General features: G+C 41.0%; 1 protein-coding gene and 1 long non-coding RNA gene across 6 annotated transcripts in view; one reads left to right on the top strand and one right to left on the bottom strand.

The window, feature by feature from the left end:
- Positions 1-455: 455 nt before the first annotated feature.
- Positions 456-18,743, top strand: part of LOC309870400 — a 66,731-nt gene continuing 48,443 nt past the window's right edge. The window contains exons 1-5 of the long non-coding RNA XR_014314559.1: positions 456-589; positions 4,776-4,881; positions 5,331-5,495; positions 10,304-10,459; positions 10,772-10,827. This is a non-coding gene — a long non-coding RNA (uncharacterized lncRNA). The remainder of the gene's footprint in view (positions 590-4,775; positions 4,882-5,330; positions 5,496-10,303; positions 10,460-10,771; positions 10,828-18,743) is intronic.
- LOC309870395 (uncharacterized protein C12orf56) overlaps positions 15,484-18,743 on the bottom strand; it is a 103,200-nt gene continuing 99,940 nt past the window's right edge. For 2 of the 5 annotated variants that reach the window (XM_082742531.1, XM_082742535.1), the window contains 2 exons: positions 18,276-18,454; positions 15,484-15,820 (listed from right to left, as the gene is read on the bottom strand). In XM_082742531.1, coding sequence (XP_082598657.1) covers positions 15,694-15,820; positions 18,276-18,454 — 306 coding nt within the window. In that variant the 3' untranslated portion in view covers positions 15,484-15,693. Of the gene's footprint in view, positions 15,821-18,275; positions 18,455-18,743 lie in introns of those variants that run through there. The other 3 variants (XM_082742532.1, XM_082742534.1, XM_082742533.1) reach the window with 3 other exon arrangements.

The raw sequence follows: 18,743 nt of genomic DNA, 5'->3' as shown, positions 1-18,743 counted from the left end.
ATCAAATGGGGGGCGCCTGAGTGGCTCATGGTTTAAAGTCTCTGCCTTCGGCTCAGGTCATGATCCCAGGGTCCTAGGATCGAGTCCCGCATCGGGCTCTCTGCTCAGCAGAGAGCCTGCTTCCTCCTCCTCTCTCTCTCTCTGCCTGCCTCTGTGCCTACTTGTGATCTCTGTCTGTCAAATAAATAAATAAATAAATAAATAATCTTTTAAAAAAATATATATAGATCAAATGGGAAAGTTAAGCCAAAAAGTATGTGAACAGGGAAAAACAATAAATGACTTTTAAAATAGTTCTTTTTAGCTGTTATTTTACATTCTAGGGGAAGGACAAAATTCACTTCTTGGGTAAATGGAGCTTTTGCTTGAGAAAGAATATAAAAGGTTGGCCATTTGGTGTGGTCAATTCATATGGAAGGAGGTTTGACAATGAAAATTATGTTGCTCAGAATAATAGAATTTCAGAGGTTGGACCTGAAGAGCTCAGGAAAGCGATGGAGAAGGAAGTCTGAGCAAAATGGCAGCAAGCAGGCCCTGAGAAGAAAAAAACAGAAATTCCTTGTATTGAAAATGGCCAAAGAACTTTCAGGTACTTATATTTCCTGTCCTATGCTGTATTATACTACCTCCTCTGTTATTCCTCAGCTTTCATTAAAAGTCTGTAATAAATAATCCCGTGTGTATAATGGTGCTTGGGGAATAAATGAAAGGAGGGGACAGTGGCACAGCTAGGATGAAGTGGGGCGCAGAGAAGACGGGAACCATGATCAAGGATTTTTTCCTTAACCTTGGGGAATATTCCTAATATTAGCAGTTTGGATGAACTTAGAAACCTGGGACAATTGAGGTCCTTGCAAACAATGCAGGAAGAATTGAAGCCTGATCCATCCAGAGCAGGGGGACAGCTCCCAAACTGGGCAGGGTCAGCACAGATGGGTCCATGTGCTTTTGGTTTGGTTTTCTTCAAGGAAAGAATATAGACCCGAAAGGAAAGAAAGACTCAGAGAGAATCCATAGACAAAATTGGAGACCACCATTAAGAATCATTCATCTAAGTGGAGAAACTACATATTTAAAAATAATAATAACAACTAGTAGAACTCTAACCAGTTCAGATGTGGATCTGTGCATTTCTTATTAACTGTCACCATGGTAGCGAGGCAGTTTGACAAGGGCGCCTTCTTAGTACACAGGCCATACGAAGGGGAGAGATAACAGCTAATCATGTATGGTCTTGTACGCTCTTTATTTAACTGCGTGGATCATGTATTCCTGACTATTAGCCTCCGACACGTCTGTCCCTAATAGCATCAAGCACAATGCTAGGAATCTAGTTGGCGCTCTGACATCTGCACTGATTGGCTGAATTAAAGGAAAGGTGTTTCTGCTGTCTTCCTTTCCAAGAGGGTCAACTGGCCAGGAATTTGATTTTGTCTGGGGGATCAAAACTAGGCCGTTTTCTTAAAAAAAAAAAAAAAAAAAAAAAAAAACTAGGCCATTTTCGTGACTGCGCCGGCCCGGCATGGATTTCAGGTTGAGGGGGTGAAAGGACAGTGATTAGGTGTTCTCACTACTGAATCATTGGAAGACTAACCTGGGAGTGCTAAGTAGGAAAGTGTAGGTAGAAACGTGAGGCCGTTCAAGGCCCGGAAGCGTTGTGTAGGACTTCCATGCAGCGCTGCTTCCTGAGTACAAACACAACTTCGGCAGCGGTTCCTGCAGTGTTTAATATCGGGCCTGGGAGAATATCCGGAGGACAAGGAATTCCACCATTCTGGCTTCAAACTGAGAAAGCTTTTTAAGCCCTTAACCCCACCTTACACCCAATTCACACTCACCCTGGGAAATCTCATTACAGTCCCTTGAAGTAATGATAACCTTTTACTATAGCCTTTTCTCTGATGAGTTCTTACATTTCATTTTCATTGTCATCTGTATAATTGCTCTGCATTTCGGTTACTTCCATTTCTATTCATTATTTCACTTTTTTTTTTTTTAAAGTATTTAAGTGTAGGCACACCCTCTTTATTTTAATAGCCAGCATGTCCATGTTTGCGGCTTTAAAATCTGAGTTCCTACAGTTTTAGGGGATCTTCAGTGTGGGCCTACCTTCAGTTTACAGACTGATATTCTAATCATGTTCCAGACTGAAATCAGCTGCAAGAATTTGTCATTGGAATTCTTTAGCAGTAGCTTCCTGTGGCTAAAACCCAAATGTGACCTCTTGGGTGGGTCAACCATGGAGACATGATTATGCTACCGCCCTCTCCAGGACAAACTGAGCAGGACCAACTTCCCAACCTCGTGTGGAATAGTCACTGTTCCCAGAAAGGAGCAGGTTAAATCCTTCCAAACCTGCTAAGGAATTTGACCTAGTTCCTTGAAACTAGAGTGTAACTTGAAAATATAATTGGTTGCAAATGTGTTTCTTTCTTCCTCAAAATTACTTTTGAACCCCTGTGAGACAGAGAAAAAAGCATTTCTCGTTACATAGATTCAGACCACCACTGTTGATAAACTGGACTAATTCCATATGAAACTTGGGGAGCAGAATAATAATATGACTTCATTTTTTTTTTTTTAAGATTTTATTTATTTATTTGACAGAGAGAGATCACAAGTAGGCAGAGAGGCAGGCAGAGAGAGAGGGGAAAGGAGGCTCTCTGCAGCAGAGAGCCTGATATGGGACTCGAGCCCAGGACGCTGAGATCACAACCCAAGCCGAAGGCAGAGGCTTAACCCACTGAGCCACCCAGGCGCCCCTTTTTTGGTTCTTTTAGTGACACCATTAAAATCATTAAAATTCATATCTTGTGCTCCTCAGAGAAAATCTTTTCTTTTTGCTTACATATATATATATCGTTAAATTCTAAACTCCTCCATTCCTTCCTTCCTTCTTGCCTACATTACTAAAAGGTGGCAGTTTGTTCATTCATTCATTTGCGAATGAGACAAAGATCTTTGTAGAGTCTCAGGGCTGTGCTTTCAGCATAATATTAAACGTTTCTTTCTACAGATGACCTCTTCTTGACATATAATGGTAAAACCAAAGATTCTCTTCCATTTTTTTTTTTTTTTTTAATTAGCTATCACCACCTGCAAGGCATAAAGAGAGAGGAAATGGAGCACAAATTATCTCAGAACTGAGCCTGGAAGTTATTTGAGAACCTAACCTCTTGAAAGCAGAAACCCTGCTATGTGCTTTATTTCCTAACATTTTTAGCCTTCTTGAAGAAGGTTTGTAATATCTCATTTGGGAGATTCTAAGGACTTAAGCCAAAAGATACAAAGAAGTGATTAAGATTGTCCTTTACAAAATTTGGGACAGTCTTTATTCTGACCAGTGCAGTCCTAGATTACAACTTTCCTAGGCTCTTAAAAGCATTATTCCTAAAATGAGTGCTCCTCCAGTCAAGATTTCACCAGTTTTTCATTTTATTTAATTTTAATCTTTTTTTTTTTTTTAAAGATTTTATTTTAAGTAATCTCTGCCCCCAACATCAAGAGTCACATGCTCCACCGACTGTGCCTGGGGGAGCCAGCCAGGCTCCCAATTAAAAAAAAAATTTTTTTTTAAAGATCTTATTTATTTATTTGACACACACACACACAGAGATAACAAGTAGGCAGAGAGGCAGACAGAGAGAGGGGGGAAAGCAGGCTCCCCTCTGAGCAGAGAGCCCGATGCGGGGCTCGATCCCAGGATCCTGAGATCATGACCTGAGCCAAAGGCAAAAGCTCAACCCACCGAACCACCCAGACACCCCATAAAAAAAATATTTTTAAGAAGAAAAATTTAGATTGAGGAATTTCAGCTAACTAACCAGCTCTTCTAAAAGAAGAGACATAGACAAAATGATTTTTTCCCTGGGAAGTTTGGCTGGGACCAAGTAAAGGTCTTCTATGACCCTTATGCAAGAACCCCGTACTGGAAAGAACGTGAGTCTGAGTGTGTCTGAGCATGTGGGCTGAGTTCCTGGCTTTAATTACAAACCACCAGGTTGACGGGAGTTTCTTATTGCTTACATCGCACATCTCTAGGACATCTAGACCCCCTCACCAGCAAGTCCCAACAACAAAGGCCTGTCTGACTGCAGTTATCTTCCAGCTCTTCTAAATTGAATTTTCCAAGCTCAAAGAGCTGAATTCCCTTGTAAGCTCCTGGGAGGAACCAGTTTATCTGGTCTCTGCAGCAGAGGCTGGCAAACTACCACCTGCAGGACCAAGGAGCCTGTAGCGTGTTAATATTTATTCTTTAACAGCTTTATTGAAATAACATTCACATACCATACAATTCCTCCTTATACAGTGCAATTCATTAGTTCTTACTAAGAACCATTTTCTGAGTTGTGCTATCATCACAATTAATTTTGTAACATTGTCATCATACCCCCCCAAAATCCCACACCCATAAGCAGTCACTTCCCCTGTCCCCTCGAACTGTAATTATCACTAATCCTATTTTTTTCTTTATAGATCTTCCTATTCTGGCATTTCATGTAAATGAAATCATGAAACATGTGGTCCTTTAGAACAGGTTTCTTTCACTTGGCATATTTTCAGGATTCAGCCATATTATAGCACATCAATACTTCATTTATTTTTATTATCAAATAATTTATTGCATGGATGTTTCCACATTTTGGTTATGAGTAATGCTGCCATGAACTTTTGTGTATGATATTTTGTGTGGATATATGTTTTCATTTGTCTTGGGTATATACCTAGAAGTGGAATTTCTGGATCGTAGGCTAACTCTATGTTTAACTTTTCAGACTGTTTTCCAAGGCTGCTGTGACGTTTTACATTCTCGCCAGTACTGTGTGAGGGTTCCAGTTTTGCCAAGAATCGCTATTATCTTTTTATAAAGCCAACTAGGGGGTGAGAAGTGGTATCTCATTGTGGTTTTATTTTGCATTTCTCTATTCTGAAGCCAATTTTTTATAGTCTGAAAACTAAGAATGGTTTTTACATTTTTTTACGTGTTGAGAAAAATATTTCATGATACTTGAAAATTATCTGAAATTTAAATTCCAGTTTCTATAAATAGAGTTTTATTGGAATATAGCCACACCCACTCATTGTGTATTGTTTGTGGCTGCTTTCCTCCCTACAGTGGAGTTTAGTTACAAAAACGACTGTATGGCCTGCAAAGCCGAAAATATTTACTGTCTGACCATTTACAGAGAACATTTACAAACCCTGATATTCACTATAGTTGGATGAGACCATCTGGGGAAAGAAGGAGGAAATGTGATTGCCTTGTGGGAATGAATTTTTTTTTCTCTTTCTCTCTCTCCCCACCCCCCCTCTTTCATTCTTTCAAGTAGGCTCCACACCCAACAATGAGCTGAAAAACTCACAACCCTGAGATCAGGAGTCACATGCTCTACCAACTGAACCAGCCAGGAGCCCTGGATTTTTTTTATTCCTTCGTGAAAATAGAATGCAGGCTGGCAGAATAAGGAGAAAAATCAGGATATTTTGGAACTTAGGTAGACCACCGTATTTCCACCTGGATCACTATTATAAGACCTTTCCAAATATGGGCTCTCCCTTTCTTACAAATTTCTCCTAGAATTCTGTTCCTAATCTGCTGCTCTGATCATACGTTGTTTATCAGAATCCTCTAAGGGTTTCCCACATCCGCAGCCTCTTAGGACCATTTAACCAGGGTCTGTATGATCTGACAGCATCCTAATTTTCCAGCACTCACCTACCTTCCTTCCTTCCTTCCTTTCTTTCTTTCTTTCTTTCTTTCTTTCTTTCTTTCTTTCTTTCTTTCTTTCTTTCTTTCTTTCCTTCCTTCCTTCCTTCTTTCTTTCTTTAAGATTTATTTACTAGAGAGAGAGACAGAGAAAGAGAACACGCCAGTGCACAGGAGCTGGGAGAGGGTGGGGAGGAGAGGGAGGGGTGCAGAGGGAGAGAACAAGCTAATTCCCCGCTGAGCTGGAGCCCAACTCGGGACTCCTTCTCCTGAACTGAAACCAGCAGTCAGACATTCCACCAACTGAGCCACCCAGGGACCCAGGGTGACTAGACCTTTGACTAAACCACCCAGCCAGAATTTCAGGATTCTGTGTTTGCTTTTCTTTTTCTTTTTCTTTCTTTCTTTCTTTTTTTTTTAAGTAGGCTTCACATGGAGCCCAACAGGGGGCTTGGACTCAGGACCCTGAGATCAAGACCTGAGCTGAACCCGAGAGTCTGACACTTAGCCCCCTTAGCTACCCAAGCTCCCCCAGGATTCTGTGCTTTCATTCATAGTTTCTCTTCTGTATGGAATGCTTTTCTCTTTTCCAAACCCTAGATACACTTTATCATTGTTACTGTGAAATGTTTCAAGTATACAGAGAAGTAAAGAGAATAATACAGGAATATCTGTGCACTCACCAACCACCGAGCTTTGTCAAATCTTACCATTTTCCATGTTCTGTACTGTTAAAAAATTATCACAGACTTGGGTATCTTTAAAATCTCCTCAAATATAGAATCTTCATAGGCCTTCTTGAGACTATGCTAAGTGAAATAAATCAAGCAGAGAAAGACAATTATCATATGGTTTCACTTATTTGTGGAATATAAGGAATGGCATGGAGGACATTAGGAGAAGGAAGAGAAAAACGAAGGGGTGGAAAATGGAGAGGGAGATGAACCATGAGAGACCAGGGACTCTGGGAAACAAACTGAGGGTTTTAGAAGGGAGGGGAGTAAGGGGATGGGTGAGCCTGGTAATGAGTGTTAAGGAGGGCACAGATTGCATGGAGCGCTGGGTGTTATACTCAAACAATGAATCATGGAACACTACATCAAAAACTAATGATGTACTGTATGGTGACTAATATAACATAATAAAACAATTAAAATAAAATTATACTGTATGTTAACTTAGTGGAATTTAAATAAAAACTTGAGTAAAATATGAAATAACATAAAAATAAAATTTAAAAAATAGGTATCCTTGATGTACCCAATCAAAACTAAACTCTTCCTCCTATGATTTCCTGTAATACTTTCTTTGTGTCTCTTATCATCTGACCTGTTCTACCCTTATAAAATATTTTCTTTGAGTACCTTCCTACTGTCATTCTCATAGTGGGGTACAAAGATTATTTTAGGTAGTCTAAGAAAAGGACATATAAAAATTTAAAAATTTTGTTTATTTAAAAATGTGCATTTAAGAGTGCCTGGGTGGCTCAGTTGGTTAAGCAACTGCCTTTGGCTCAGGTCATGATCCTGGAGTTCTAGGATTGAGTCCCATATTGGGCTCCTTGCTCTGACCCTACCCCCTCCTGTGCTTTCTTTCTCTCTCTCTCTTTCTCAGTCTCTCTCTCTCTCAAATAAATAAATTAAATCTTTTTAAAAATGTACGTTTGATATATATGTGCACATAAGTATTTAAAATATATATCTAGAACATCAACTCCATGATTTCCCAAATATCCTTTAGGACATGGCCAGAGTAGGTAGACAGAGTAGAAAATTATTTAGTAAATAATGATGTTAGAAAAATATTGAGTAAATAAAAATGCAGACAATATGGCAAAAATTTTGAGGATTGTACTCATGATTTAGCTTAGTAAACTTAGCTTATTAGAGCAGGGACCCAGTTTTTTTTTTTTTTTTTTTTTTTTTTTTTTTTTTTGTATGCCCTAAGTACCCAACAAACTCAGAAAAGATGCTTAGTGAATTGGATGGATTTCTCTCTGGGACTAAATCCTTGAAAACCATATGGAACTCCTAAACCTTTGACAGGCCACGTCAGACATTCTGCCCACATCGAGTGCCCCCGGCACATGTGCCAGAGACAGATGGTACTCTTCCGTCTTTCCCGTTCCTGTCCATTATGACACGCTGTTCCAGTCATGGCTTGATGAAGTCTGAAATAATGCTAGTGATAGTCCTGTTCTGAAGGAACGAGGACCCCAGCTTGCCAGAATGCTCTCATCAGCGTCACTTCAACAGCCCAATCTCAACAAATGTCAGCCGGTGGACTGCTTTAGTTCTTGGACCTGATCACTACGCACATACACTCTTTCTCTTCTGCTCAGCATACTTTATGTTTTAGAGGAATATTTCTTGGTCTCCTTAAAATTCACTATTTTGTGGCATCTTTTCATTATTGTTAACACTGAACCATCCGAAGTCACATTGGCAGCTGAATTTAGTCTTGAGACTTGGCAGTGAGGAATCATTTTGTATAACCCAGTGTACAATGTTAGCCAAATTATGTCATACGGTTACAAAACTTCTGTCCTATCTTCCAGCTTTTCTGAGTAAATGTGGCTCTTTGAGAAGTTTCACTCCTCCTACCCTGAAATGACCTTACATGCTCTCAGATAGCAGAGGATCCTAATGGTGATGAAATCTTTCACTTTATTTCCTTTCTTGTAGTCTGCTTTTTGAGGTGGTGTTTTGGAAGAGTGGGGAGTAGTGGGAACCCCTAAGACCTCTGAGTCACAGAAGGAGATTAGAACATGTCTGAAGTTTGGCTTAACCCCCAAAGCTTCACTCCTATTGGACTAGATAAGCCTCTGGGAAAAGCCTTTGAAACTGCTTTATGTGGCTTTAATGTCTTTGCTTCCTAATTCCTACTGCTAAGGCACAGGTCTTTGCTGATCTTAAAACTCCATGCCAGGACTAGCTTATAACCAGGACACTTTTATAAATGAAACAGGGGATACTGGGAAGAAAAAGGCATAAACTACACTTAAGTCACCATATTTGAAACAGTTTGTGAGTTCTTTATCCTCTATAGGAGACCCTTTCAAATTGGGGACTAGTTTTCAACTTGGAAGTCTGGGGGGTTTCTTAGAGAATTTAATGTTTGGTTTTCTTTTCAGTGAGATGCGGGTGTTTGCCTTGTTTACACTGATCCATTGTCTGCCCCTAAGTGGGAAAACTTTAATTGTTGCTGGTCAAAAGGAGAACAGAAGCAGACTCTACTTAGAGATAGGGAAATGTTCAGGTCAAGCAAAGTCAAAGGACAGCATGGCCTGTAAATAAAGACATGTAGTAATTCTGAAAGAGGAGGAGAGTGAACGTGGTAGCAGGATACTGAACTCAAGAGCCTGTGTCATACATTCTACCATATTCATTTTGCAAGAGGACATGGAGTTTCAGCAAAGTGGCATGCACTGCATTAACCATACTAATTATTAAATTTTATAAACTTTTCAGTCATAAATTTGTGTGGATTTAATAAGAGCATAAGGAGTTTCCTTACACCTAGATTTATGTTAGTACATATATAAGAAGCATGACAACAAAAAAATAATTTCATTTTGAAAGTCCACAGGAATTTTAAAAGTTTAAGAGTCAATTCTCCTGCTTAGAGGAAATTTTGCTTTTATTTTTGTCATTCTAATGCAGCTGAGCCCTCTGGTGGTTGTAGTTGCTAATAGAAGTAAAACATTCCCTTTATACATGTGTCCTTTTCACATTGGTTGGTAGGTCAGCTGTGCAGCAGACAGAATCATTTCCCTGTAGAAACATTATAAACAATGGCAATTACTGCAAGAGAGCCCACAGAACGCCACAGTTGCTCTGTGTCACTTGATCTACAACCTCCTTCTCCCTCCTCCACTGCCTTCCTTGCTGGCCAAACAGATCACTGTATCCACAGTCACTGCCAACACCACTACAACTCTGTCCCTGTCGCCTTCCGGAGTAGAAAGAGGACGAAGTAAGATAGTGCTTTGGTCAATTCCAGCATCTTTACTTATAGGCGTAACTTCTGCTCTGAAACCCCACACCTCTCCCGGGGCCTTCAGAGCAGTGGGCCACCTAGAAGGACACTTAGGTCCTTGTTGCCTTTTTCAGGTTTCTTGGGGGCACATAATCTTGCTTCCTTTTCTTTTGCCTTTTAGCCTTTGCCTTCTTTTATCCAGAGTCCCTCTTACTTCTTCAGGGTCAGAATCACCTTCCAAGGAGAAATCAAGAGGAAAGGAAAAGCAGACTAGAATGAAATGGAAAGAAAAGAAGGTCCTTTGACTCAAGGTTTCCCCAAGCCCAGAAGCCAGAAATCTCTCATATCTGACCAATTAACCTTCAAACACCTCGTCTCCTTCATGCTTGAAAACCTTCCCTTACCAGGCCCTTCTAAGCACTGGTTGGATGAGGAAGGGTGAAGGGAAGACTCAATCTCAGTCCGCCTGGTGCTTATCATACCCCCAGCACTCACGGGAGATTTTGAGGGCCCCTCCCCGGTAAGGGACAGTGCCCATGTGGACCCTGCCTTGTCTGCACAGATAGAAATCCTGTTTTATTTTGTTTTGTTTAAAGATTTTATTTACTTATTTGACAGAGAGAGAGACAGCGAGAGAGGGAACACAAGCAGGAGAAGCGGGAGAGGGAGAAGCAGGCTTCCTGCCAAGCAGGGAGCCCGATGCGGGGCTCCATCCCAGGACCCTGGGATCATGACCTGAGCCGAAGGCAGATGCTTAACGACTGAGCCATCCAGGTGCCCCAGAAATTCTGTTTTAAAGGGACTAGAAGAATTCTTTGGAATATTATTGAATCCATCTATAGTGACAAAAGGGAACATTTATATGATTTTAACAAAGTAGGAGAAAATAGCAAGAATGTACAGACAAGTGTAATGCTTTAGCTAAAGAACCTGACTCTGGCGAATGACTTAATTTGTAATTACCCTAACATTGCCATTTAAAATAAATGAAAATGTTTTTGATTGTTTTATCTTTGTTATTTAATAAACCCCTCCAGGGAGAGTGGGAGATTGTGATATTTTTTTTTCCTCTTATCATTCCTATAGGTCAAGAAAGGAAAACAGGAAACATTGGAAAGATAAACGGAGTCTTTCCTGTGAAGGTGAGCTTCATTTTTTTATCTGTTGAACTTTGGGAAAGCAAAGAGGGTTAGATTAATTCATGATTAGTAACAACTGAAGATTAGTAAGAATGGGTAGAGTTCCTATTAGTACCTAAATATTTGTATTTAAATTTTTCTCTGCATCATGTATCCTATTTGACAATAATGTTTCTGTAAAGTATAACAATAGAACAATAAAATAGTATGAAAAACTTAAAAAAAAATAAACCAATCCAGAACTTAGACGCCTTAAACAACCCTTTATTTAAAAACAAAACAAAACAAAAGGTTGAGTTCATAGAAACAGAGTAGAAAGTGGTTGCCAGGGGCCAGGGCACAGGGGAGAGAGGGAGAGGTTGCTGCTTCTCCCAGCTTTCAAGGGTACAGGCGTTCAGTGGTGAGATGAAGAAGGTTTGAGAATCTTGTGTGTGACATGGTGACTGTAGTTGGTGATACCATGTTATCAAGTGAACTTGCTAGGAACGTAAAACTTGAATGTTGTCCCCCAGAAAACCCAAACTAAGTAATGGATGGGTGGGGGGATATCCTTGCACCCTGTCTAGGCAGATGAAATCATCACATGGGACACTAGTAAATAGCTTACAGTTTTGTCAGTTGCATTTGGAGAATGAAAAGAAAGGAGAAAACCGAGAGGTTTGTCAAGTTTCTCCTTTGGGCAGTCGGATGAATGATGTACCATTTGTGGAGAAGACGGGGGGAAGAAAAGATTTTTATTTTGCGGGGAGGCAAGGAAGAAAATATAAAATTCCATTTGAACATGCTTAAGTATGTTATGCCCACTCAATAATACGTAATTGAGCTGGATAGTTTAAGGTTTACCCAAACTATACAATAATAAGCCAGGTTATAACAAAATGCAATATCATCTGGAAAATTAGATGATTCGTATTTAAAGTATGAGTTCATCAAGCAAGTTAGTGTGTCTATTAGGATAATAGCTACAATTTATTGAGGGGCCTTTATTTGTTTGAATTATATGAAATTGTGGATATTGACAATGCCATGTGGTTTGTCCCAGTATATAGTAGCCATAGAATTATTTGTTTTTATATAAATGAAGGACTATTCACAAAAAGCCTTGAGGTAAGCTTTTTCTGATTGTATAGTTGATAAAGCAGAAGTTGTGAAAGAAATTGAGTAACTTGCCAAAAGTCTGGTGACAAGGAAGTAGGCAGGAAGGAATCAAAACAAGGTCTTTCTGATGTAGCATCTGGACTCTATGCCACAGAGTTATACAACTGAGATTTCTAGCCAAGAAGTTGTGGTGCCTTCCAAATGGAAAAATCTTCAGACCCCAAATCACAGATGCAGATATAGGAGTACTGGGTCTGACTGGATGGAGAGTTGCTGACTGTCTCCCTCTTACAGAGACCCAAGTCCAGTTAGACCTTACAAGCCGGCTTTGCATTTTTAGAATGCAATGGTCAACACAATGAACAAAAAGAAATCAGATGGTTAACACCATAAAAGTTGCTCAGAAATTGCCATCAAGGGGCGCCTGGGTGGCTCAGTCAGTTGAGTGTCCAACTCGATTTCAGCTCCAGTCATTATCTCAGGGTTGTGATTTCGGCACCATTCATTATTTCAGGGGTGAGATCAAACCCTGACTTGGGCTCTGTACTCAGTAGGGAGTCTGTGTGAGATTCTCTCTCCTTCTGCCCCTACCCCTGTTCATGCTGTTTAAATCAAAGGCTAAAAAAAAGTTTACATGATTAAAACGCTTTCTGTCTATCCTTGGAAGAATATTTCCCATGTAGCTCTTGCACTGATAGTATCAGTTAGAGTCCACAGTCCTTCATGGTGGCAAGCCATAGAAATGGTCATTTGTCCATTAAGTCACACTCCTGCTAATAGAAAATTGAATTTTTTAATTTAATAACCAAATGAATCTGTTCTTCAATGTTATATTGATTAGGGGCTGAGTATAGTAGCTAGTCCCCCAGTTGGTCCAAAACAATAAAGCCAGTACATTTATTTGTTTATTTTAAAGACCCGTACTTATTAATCTATAAGTTTTTATCCAGCTTTGATATTATTTTAATAATATTAATGATAATGGTAATAATAATAATAAATATCACATACTGAATCCTCATTATATGCCACATACCATAATAAGTGCATTAACACCATCTTTGCATAAAAGCTCTTAACAACCCTAGGGATAGGTTATACTATCTTTGTTTTGACTGAAACAGAGATATTAAGGAATTTCCCAGTGTCCAAAACCTAATGCAGAGTTGAGATTTCAACTCAACCATTGACGGGTACTTAGTCGGTTAGGTGGCTACCTTTGGTTCTGGTAATGATCTCAGGGTTATGGGATCCAGTCCTGGTTCGGGCTCCCTGTTCAGTGGGGAGTCTCCTTGTCCGTCTCCCTCTGCCCCTCCCCTGCTTATATGCCTGCTCTTTCTGTCTCTCTTTCAAATAAGTAAAAAAATAAATAAAATCTTAAAAAAAAAAAACCCTCAACCATTTAAACTTAACTTAAACTCATTTAACCTCGGGCACCTGGTGGCTCAGTGGGTTAAGCCTCTGCCTTCAGCTCGGGTCATGGTCTTAGGGTCCTGGGATCGAACCCCACACTGGGCTGTCTACTCAGCAAGAACCCTGCTTCCTCCTCTCTCTCTGCCTGCCTTTCTGCCTACTTGTGATCTCTCTTTCTGTCAAATAAATAAATAAATAATCCTAAAAAAACTCATTTAAACTCAAAACCCATGTTCTTAACCCCTATTATAGATATGTGTTTACACATACAATGCACACATATATTTATATACAAAGTGGTAGAGCTTACTACCCTGAATTTACTTTCAGTGCAGGTGGTAAATGGCAATACTTGTGTGTTATAAAAGTGGTCAAAGAGTCTAGAATCTTCAGCCCAGCCTTAAAACTAGCTATGTGTGCTTCCATTTTTGATGACTCTTTGTATTTGTAAAAAGTTATATACGTGATTTTCATATTCAGAATTTTTCTACAGTTAGATTTCCTAAAGGCATTCTGTAATTGAAGTCAATATTTAGTAAATCAAATGTGCCTGATCACTAAGAGAGATGGATTATTTCATGACTTTCTTGGCTTTGGCAGCAATGCAAAAAACAGAGGGAAAGAACTGTAGCAGGATAACCCTTTCAAGTGTTGTTTTGGGGGTTCCCCTCCCACACTGTGCAAACAAATAGACAAATGCCATAAGAAAATCAGGATGACAGAAATGCAGCCATGAGCTTTCAAGAACGCCACTGATGGAGCCCTACATGGAAGGATGCAGATGCGTTCTGACAGAGCTTTCCTCCCACGGATCTGATAAAGCATGCTCTCAAAGGAAAGAGAAGAGTGGGAGAGAAGAGGCATCCTGCACCTCAGGCAATGGGAGGGAAGCACAAGCCCTCTGTGGGCTGGCACCACTAATGACCCAGAGCCAAGGCACTGTTTAGAAGCTGAGGCAGAGCTGAGTTGACCCTCTTGTCATTCTGTGGGTCCCCCCATTCACCAGTGGACAGCCCACTGTCCATCATTAGTCCAGTTTGAAGTCTTGTTGCCTTTGTCCCCCAAACCTTTTCATATGCTTCTGACTGACCATCTTCCTGGGAGCATTCCCTCATCTGACAGCCCAGGACACTCACAGACACCATTCCACACCCTCCATCACTGCCCTCACACTGGAAACTAGACTTGTAGTCCTTGATCGGTGATGATAGAGAGAACTTGGATGCTTTGTGGGCTGATGTTGGGGACAGCTGAAAGGGAAATGTTCAGTCTGAAGAAAGCAGGATTATTTGGAATCCACATGAAGTCACCCAATGAGCCAGGATAGCAGAGGAAGGCACTGCCCCATCACAGAGCGTTAAGAAGAGGGAATGTTAGAGCTTGCGGAACATCTCGTTCCACCCTTCCATACGGCAGGGTAGACTACTTGTTTGGGGTCAAGTAGCTGGTTAATGGCTCAGCCACAAAGCATTACCAGACGTCACGAGTGAGTTTACTCCTCTCTCCAGTGCACGGCCTGGGCACATCTGGTTTGAGAACTTTTCTTTGGGGGTTTCTCTGATCCTCCTTCAAGTCATGGTAGGTCAAATAAAGGACTCACTTTCTAAAGTTCTTGAAAGTCCAAATTCAATAGCTTAAAGTGAAGTTTTTGTTGGATTATTTTATTGCCATAAGATACAGTGAAGACATTTTTTCCGAAGGGTTGGGAGAGCCATAACTGATTAGAGATTTCTCCTCTGTGGAGACTCTGTGAGATCGCTTGCAGTAGCCCCCAGGTGCCTGAACTGAGCACCAGAATGCACTTAATTGTGTTGAAGAAACTCCAAGCTTCCTTCCCTAAGATAAATGAGGACCTGACCTTCCTTACAGTTATGCCTGTGTTCTTCTGCTCATTCTCCCATGAATACTTATTTCACTAGAATTTTTACAGATGGAGAAGGAGGGTGTCAGCCTGCTACTCGGCATTTCTTGTAATGATTTGTAAACACTTTGTAAACCACAGTTTATCTTTGGACATTTCAGTGACTTTCTACCGCTCACCATTATTACACCAACAAAACTGATCAGGTTGTACTTTCTACAGTTGTTCTCCATGGCCTTCTGTTCCCTTTGTAGTTTTTTATTTTTAGGAACTTTTTTAGAGGAACATTTGTTTTTAGCATCACTTTATTAGTGTCAGTGTATTTAAAGTTTCTTTTTCGTGGCAGATAAAAAACTTTCAGGACTTCTCTTACAGGAATTGTTGGAACATTCAAAAAAAATCTGTTTATGAGACACAGGGATATCCAGATATTAAACAAATCAAACAAGTTTTCTCATAAATATTAGGTTGATTCCTGGTTAACATTTTAGACTCTACTAATATTTCACACATTGTTTCTGTTCAACTAATTTCAGAACTTCATGAAAAAGTTGAATGGTAGGTTGGGTAAGAGGATACCACAATGGGAGCCTTTTTTCCAAGGCTGGCATGTGAATGAAGTACCTGCAAATCATAAAAAGAAACAAAATAGCTTTAAAAACAAGAATTTCACATTGGTCACATCAGCACGTATACACTCCCTGGCGTAGGGCTGTTGGATATGGGGGTCTAAGCTACAAGATTTGGCCAACATTTTCAGTTGTTTGATCTCCTCTGTTGGGTGACCTAGAAGATCTCAGACATGTGTGCCTTTTAGCTCATTGAGACACTTGACGATAGCAAAGGAAGTGAATTTCATTCACGATGTATCCCTTATCAAGGCATGAGTACGGAAGCCAGGACTGTCCTCACCGCAGTGTGGGCTGAGGCTCGTGCTTCTTGTTTCCTTGGGCAATACACAGGAAATTGAAATAAGAGGGTCAGGTTGTGAAGGGTAGGGTTCATCCCCACCGCCTTGGTAAAAGTTTGGGAAAGGCCAAGCGAAGAAAGGAAAGGGAGAAAGCCACAAGCCATCTGGTGATGGGTTAAAAGACAGCCTCTCAACCCCTGGCTGCCTGCGCATTAGAATCACCCAGGGAGGTTTTTAAAATGTCAATACTGGGCCCCCACCACTGAAGGTTCTCCGTGGGACCTGGGTATCAGTATTTTTTCATAGTTGCTCTGGTGATTCTAATGCACGCAAGTTAATAAATAAGTTTAAAACAAGGATCACAAACCTAAATGCCCAAGGTAACCCATTGGGAGGAAGGTCAGGTGAGAGTGGAGAGGAGGCAGGGGTGCAGGGGCAGCTGCTAGTGGGCTCCTGTCAACTGTTGTCACTCAGGAATGTGACACTGTTTTGGCAGTTGTTTGGATTTTTTTTTTTTTAAGGATTTTATTTATTTATTCATGAGAGACACAGAGAAAGAGGCAGAGGAAGAAGCAGGCTCTCCAAGGAGCAGGGAGCCCAATGCAGGACTTGATCCCTGGACTCCGGGATCATGACCTGAGCCAAAGGCAGATGCTCCATCCTCTGAGACACCCAGGCACCCAGTTGTTTGGGTTTTTATTTATTTATTTATTTATTTATTTATTTATTTATTTATTTAAAAGATTTTATTTATTTTACTTGACAGACAGAGATCACAAGTAAGCAGAGAGGCAGGCAGAGAGAGAGAGAGAGAGAGAGAGGAGGAAGCAGGCTCCCCGCTGAGCAGAGAGCCCGATGCGGGACTCAATCCCAGGACCCTGAGATCATGACCTGAGCCGAAGGCAGCGGCTTTACCCACTGAGCCACCCAGGCGCCCCTTGTTTGGGTTTTTAAATGTGCACAACGAACACTGGAAGATTGGACTGTGTGATACGGGCCACAGCATGGATGCAGCTTGAAGACATGATGTTAAGTGAAAGAAGCCAGACACAGTAGGAGTAAGCCATGTATCTTATGATTCTATTTGCATGAAATGTCCAGAATACACAAATCCTCAAGGAGAGAAGGTGGATTCATGGTTGCCAGGGGCTAGGGGAGGGGACCATGGCATGTGACTGCTTAATGGGCACCGGGTTTCTTTAGGGGTGATGAAAATGTTCTGCAATTAGACAATGGAGATGGTTGCACAACATCGTAAAATGTATTAAAAGCACACTTTAAAATAGTGAATTTCATGGTCTATACATTTTACCTTTAAAAAAAAAAAAAGAGGAAAAAAAATAGGTTGTGTGGACCAGTTCTGAGCAGGCCAAACAAATCCCTTTTATAGGAGCCAGAGTGGAACCTAGGGTATAAAACCACATGGAGGAAAAACAAGGTCCACAAATTGGGCCAGAATGTTTTAAAAAGCCATTCTAGGGCCATAATGTATGCCTCTACAACATTTTATGTCTGCACCAGGACTGGGAACAAAGCTATGCCTGTAGTACCCTTTTCATCTTAAGTTCAAGGCAAGCTGGGTGTTTCTCTTGATAGGTGCTGATGCGGGCTGCCCGCCTAGAAATAGGAGGAGGCCCTGAGGTATAGAACCCCCAGGCTGGTGAAACCTAAGCTCGTTAACTATAGCTCTTCCTTACTGTTTGCTGACTGAGGAAGAGAGGGGTGAAGGAGACAAACAGAAAGTAATAACCATGCTTGTTAATTGTTTCTCCTTTATCAGCTGTGGTTTGCTTCCCCACACCCCCAGTGCTTCAGTTAAATTCCCTAACTCGTCTTCCCTTTTTGTAGGGTTTGTTCCTCTTGATTCCTCACAGCATGTGAAAATCATAAGTACTTCTGGGGGGGGGGGGCTGGCTGCCACAAAGACAATGAGACAGGAACAGTTCTTCAGCAAAGAGTGTGAGGTTTCCTTAATCTTTTCTAGCCTAGGAATACACTTTAAATGGCAGTGGTTCTTAGAGCTCCCCCTAACCCTGCCTTACCACAGGTCAAATTGAGATGCTATTAAACACAAAACCAGAATTGCCCATCTTCTCTTCTTCTAAAGATTCTGCCTGAAAATCAGAAATGAGCGGATGCTACTGCAGATTTGATTCAGACTTTTCTTACCTGAATTCTTCTCTGTAGTCATTCCTAATATACTCAGCTAAAGTCTTGCTGTGCTGCAGGCAGCTCCTGAGGATGTAAAATTGCTGATACAGCAGAACTGCTTGGCTGGGACTTAGCAGCGGAAATGAAGCTGAAAGCCCCTTTACCATTTGTTTCACAATACTGGCCACGAAAGTGATCTAAATGAGAAAAAAGCAGTTACATGTAGGCAGCATGCCACCAAGAAGGCACCTGTTTCAGCTGGGCCCTCGCCTCTAAAGCTAGGCCAAAGTCCTTACCACCCCTACACCAGTGCTCTTGCACTGTTTCTCATGAAAACAGCACCAGACCATAGACCAGTTTGGTTTACCGTTCACCACCCCCCTAAGCAGAAGCTGAATGAATACTGACTGTCAAGGAACTTTGGCTCCAATGTAAAAGGAGAACACTGGATGGAAGGGGAGCTTGGAAGGGTCCAAGGCCTCCTCC

The sequence above is a fragment of the Mustela nivalis genome, assembly GCF_964662115.1.
Source record: "Mustela nivalis genome assembly, chromosome: 7".
Classification (NCBI taxonomy): domain Eukaryota; kingdom Metazoa; phylum Chordata; class Mammalia; order Carnivora; family Mustelidae; genus Mustela; species Mustela nivalis.
The sequence above is the reverse complement of the archived record's forward strand: the minus strand, read 5'-3'. Positions and strand labels throughout refer to the sequence as shown.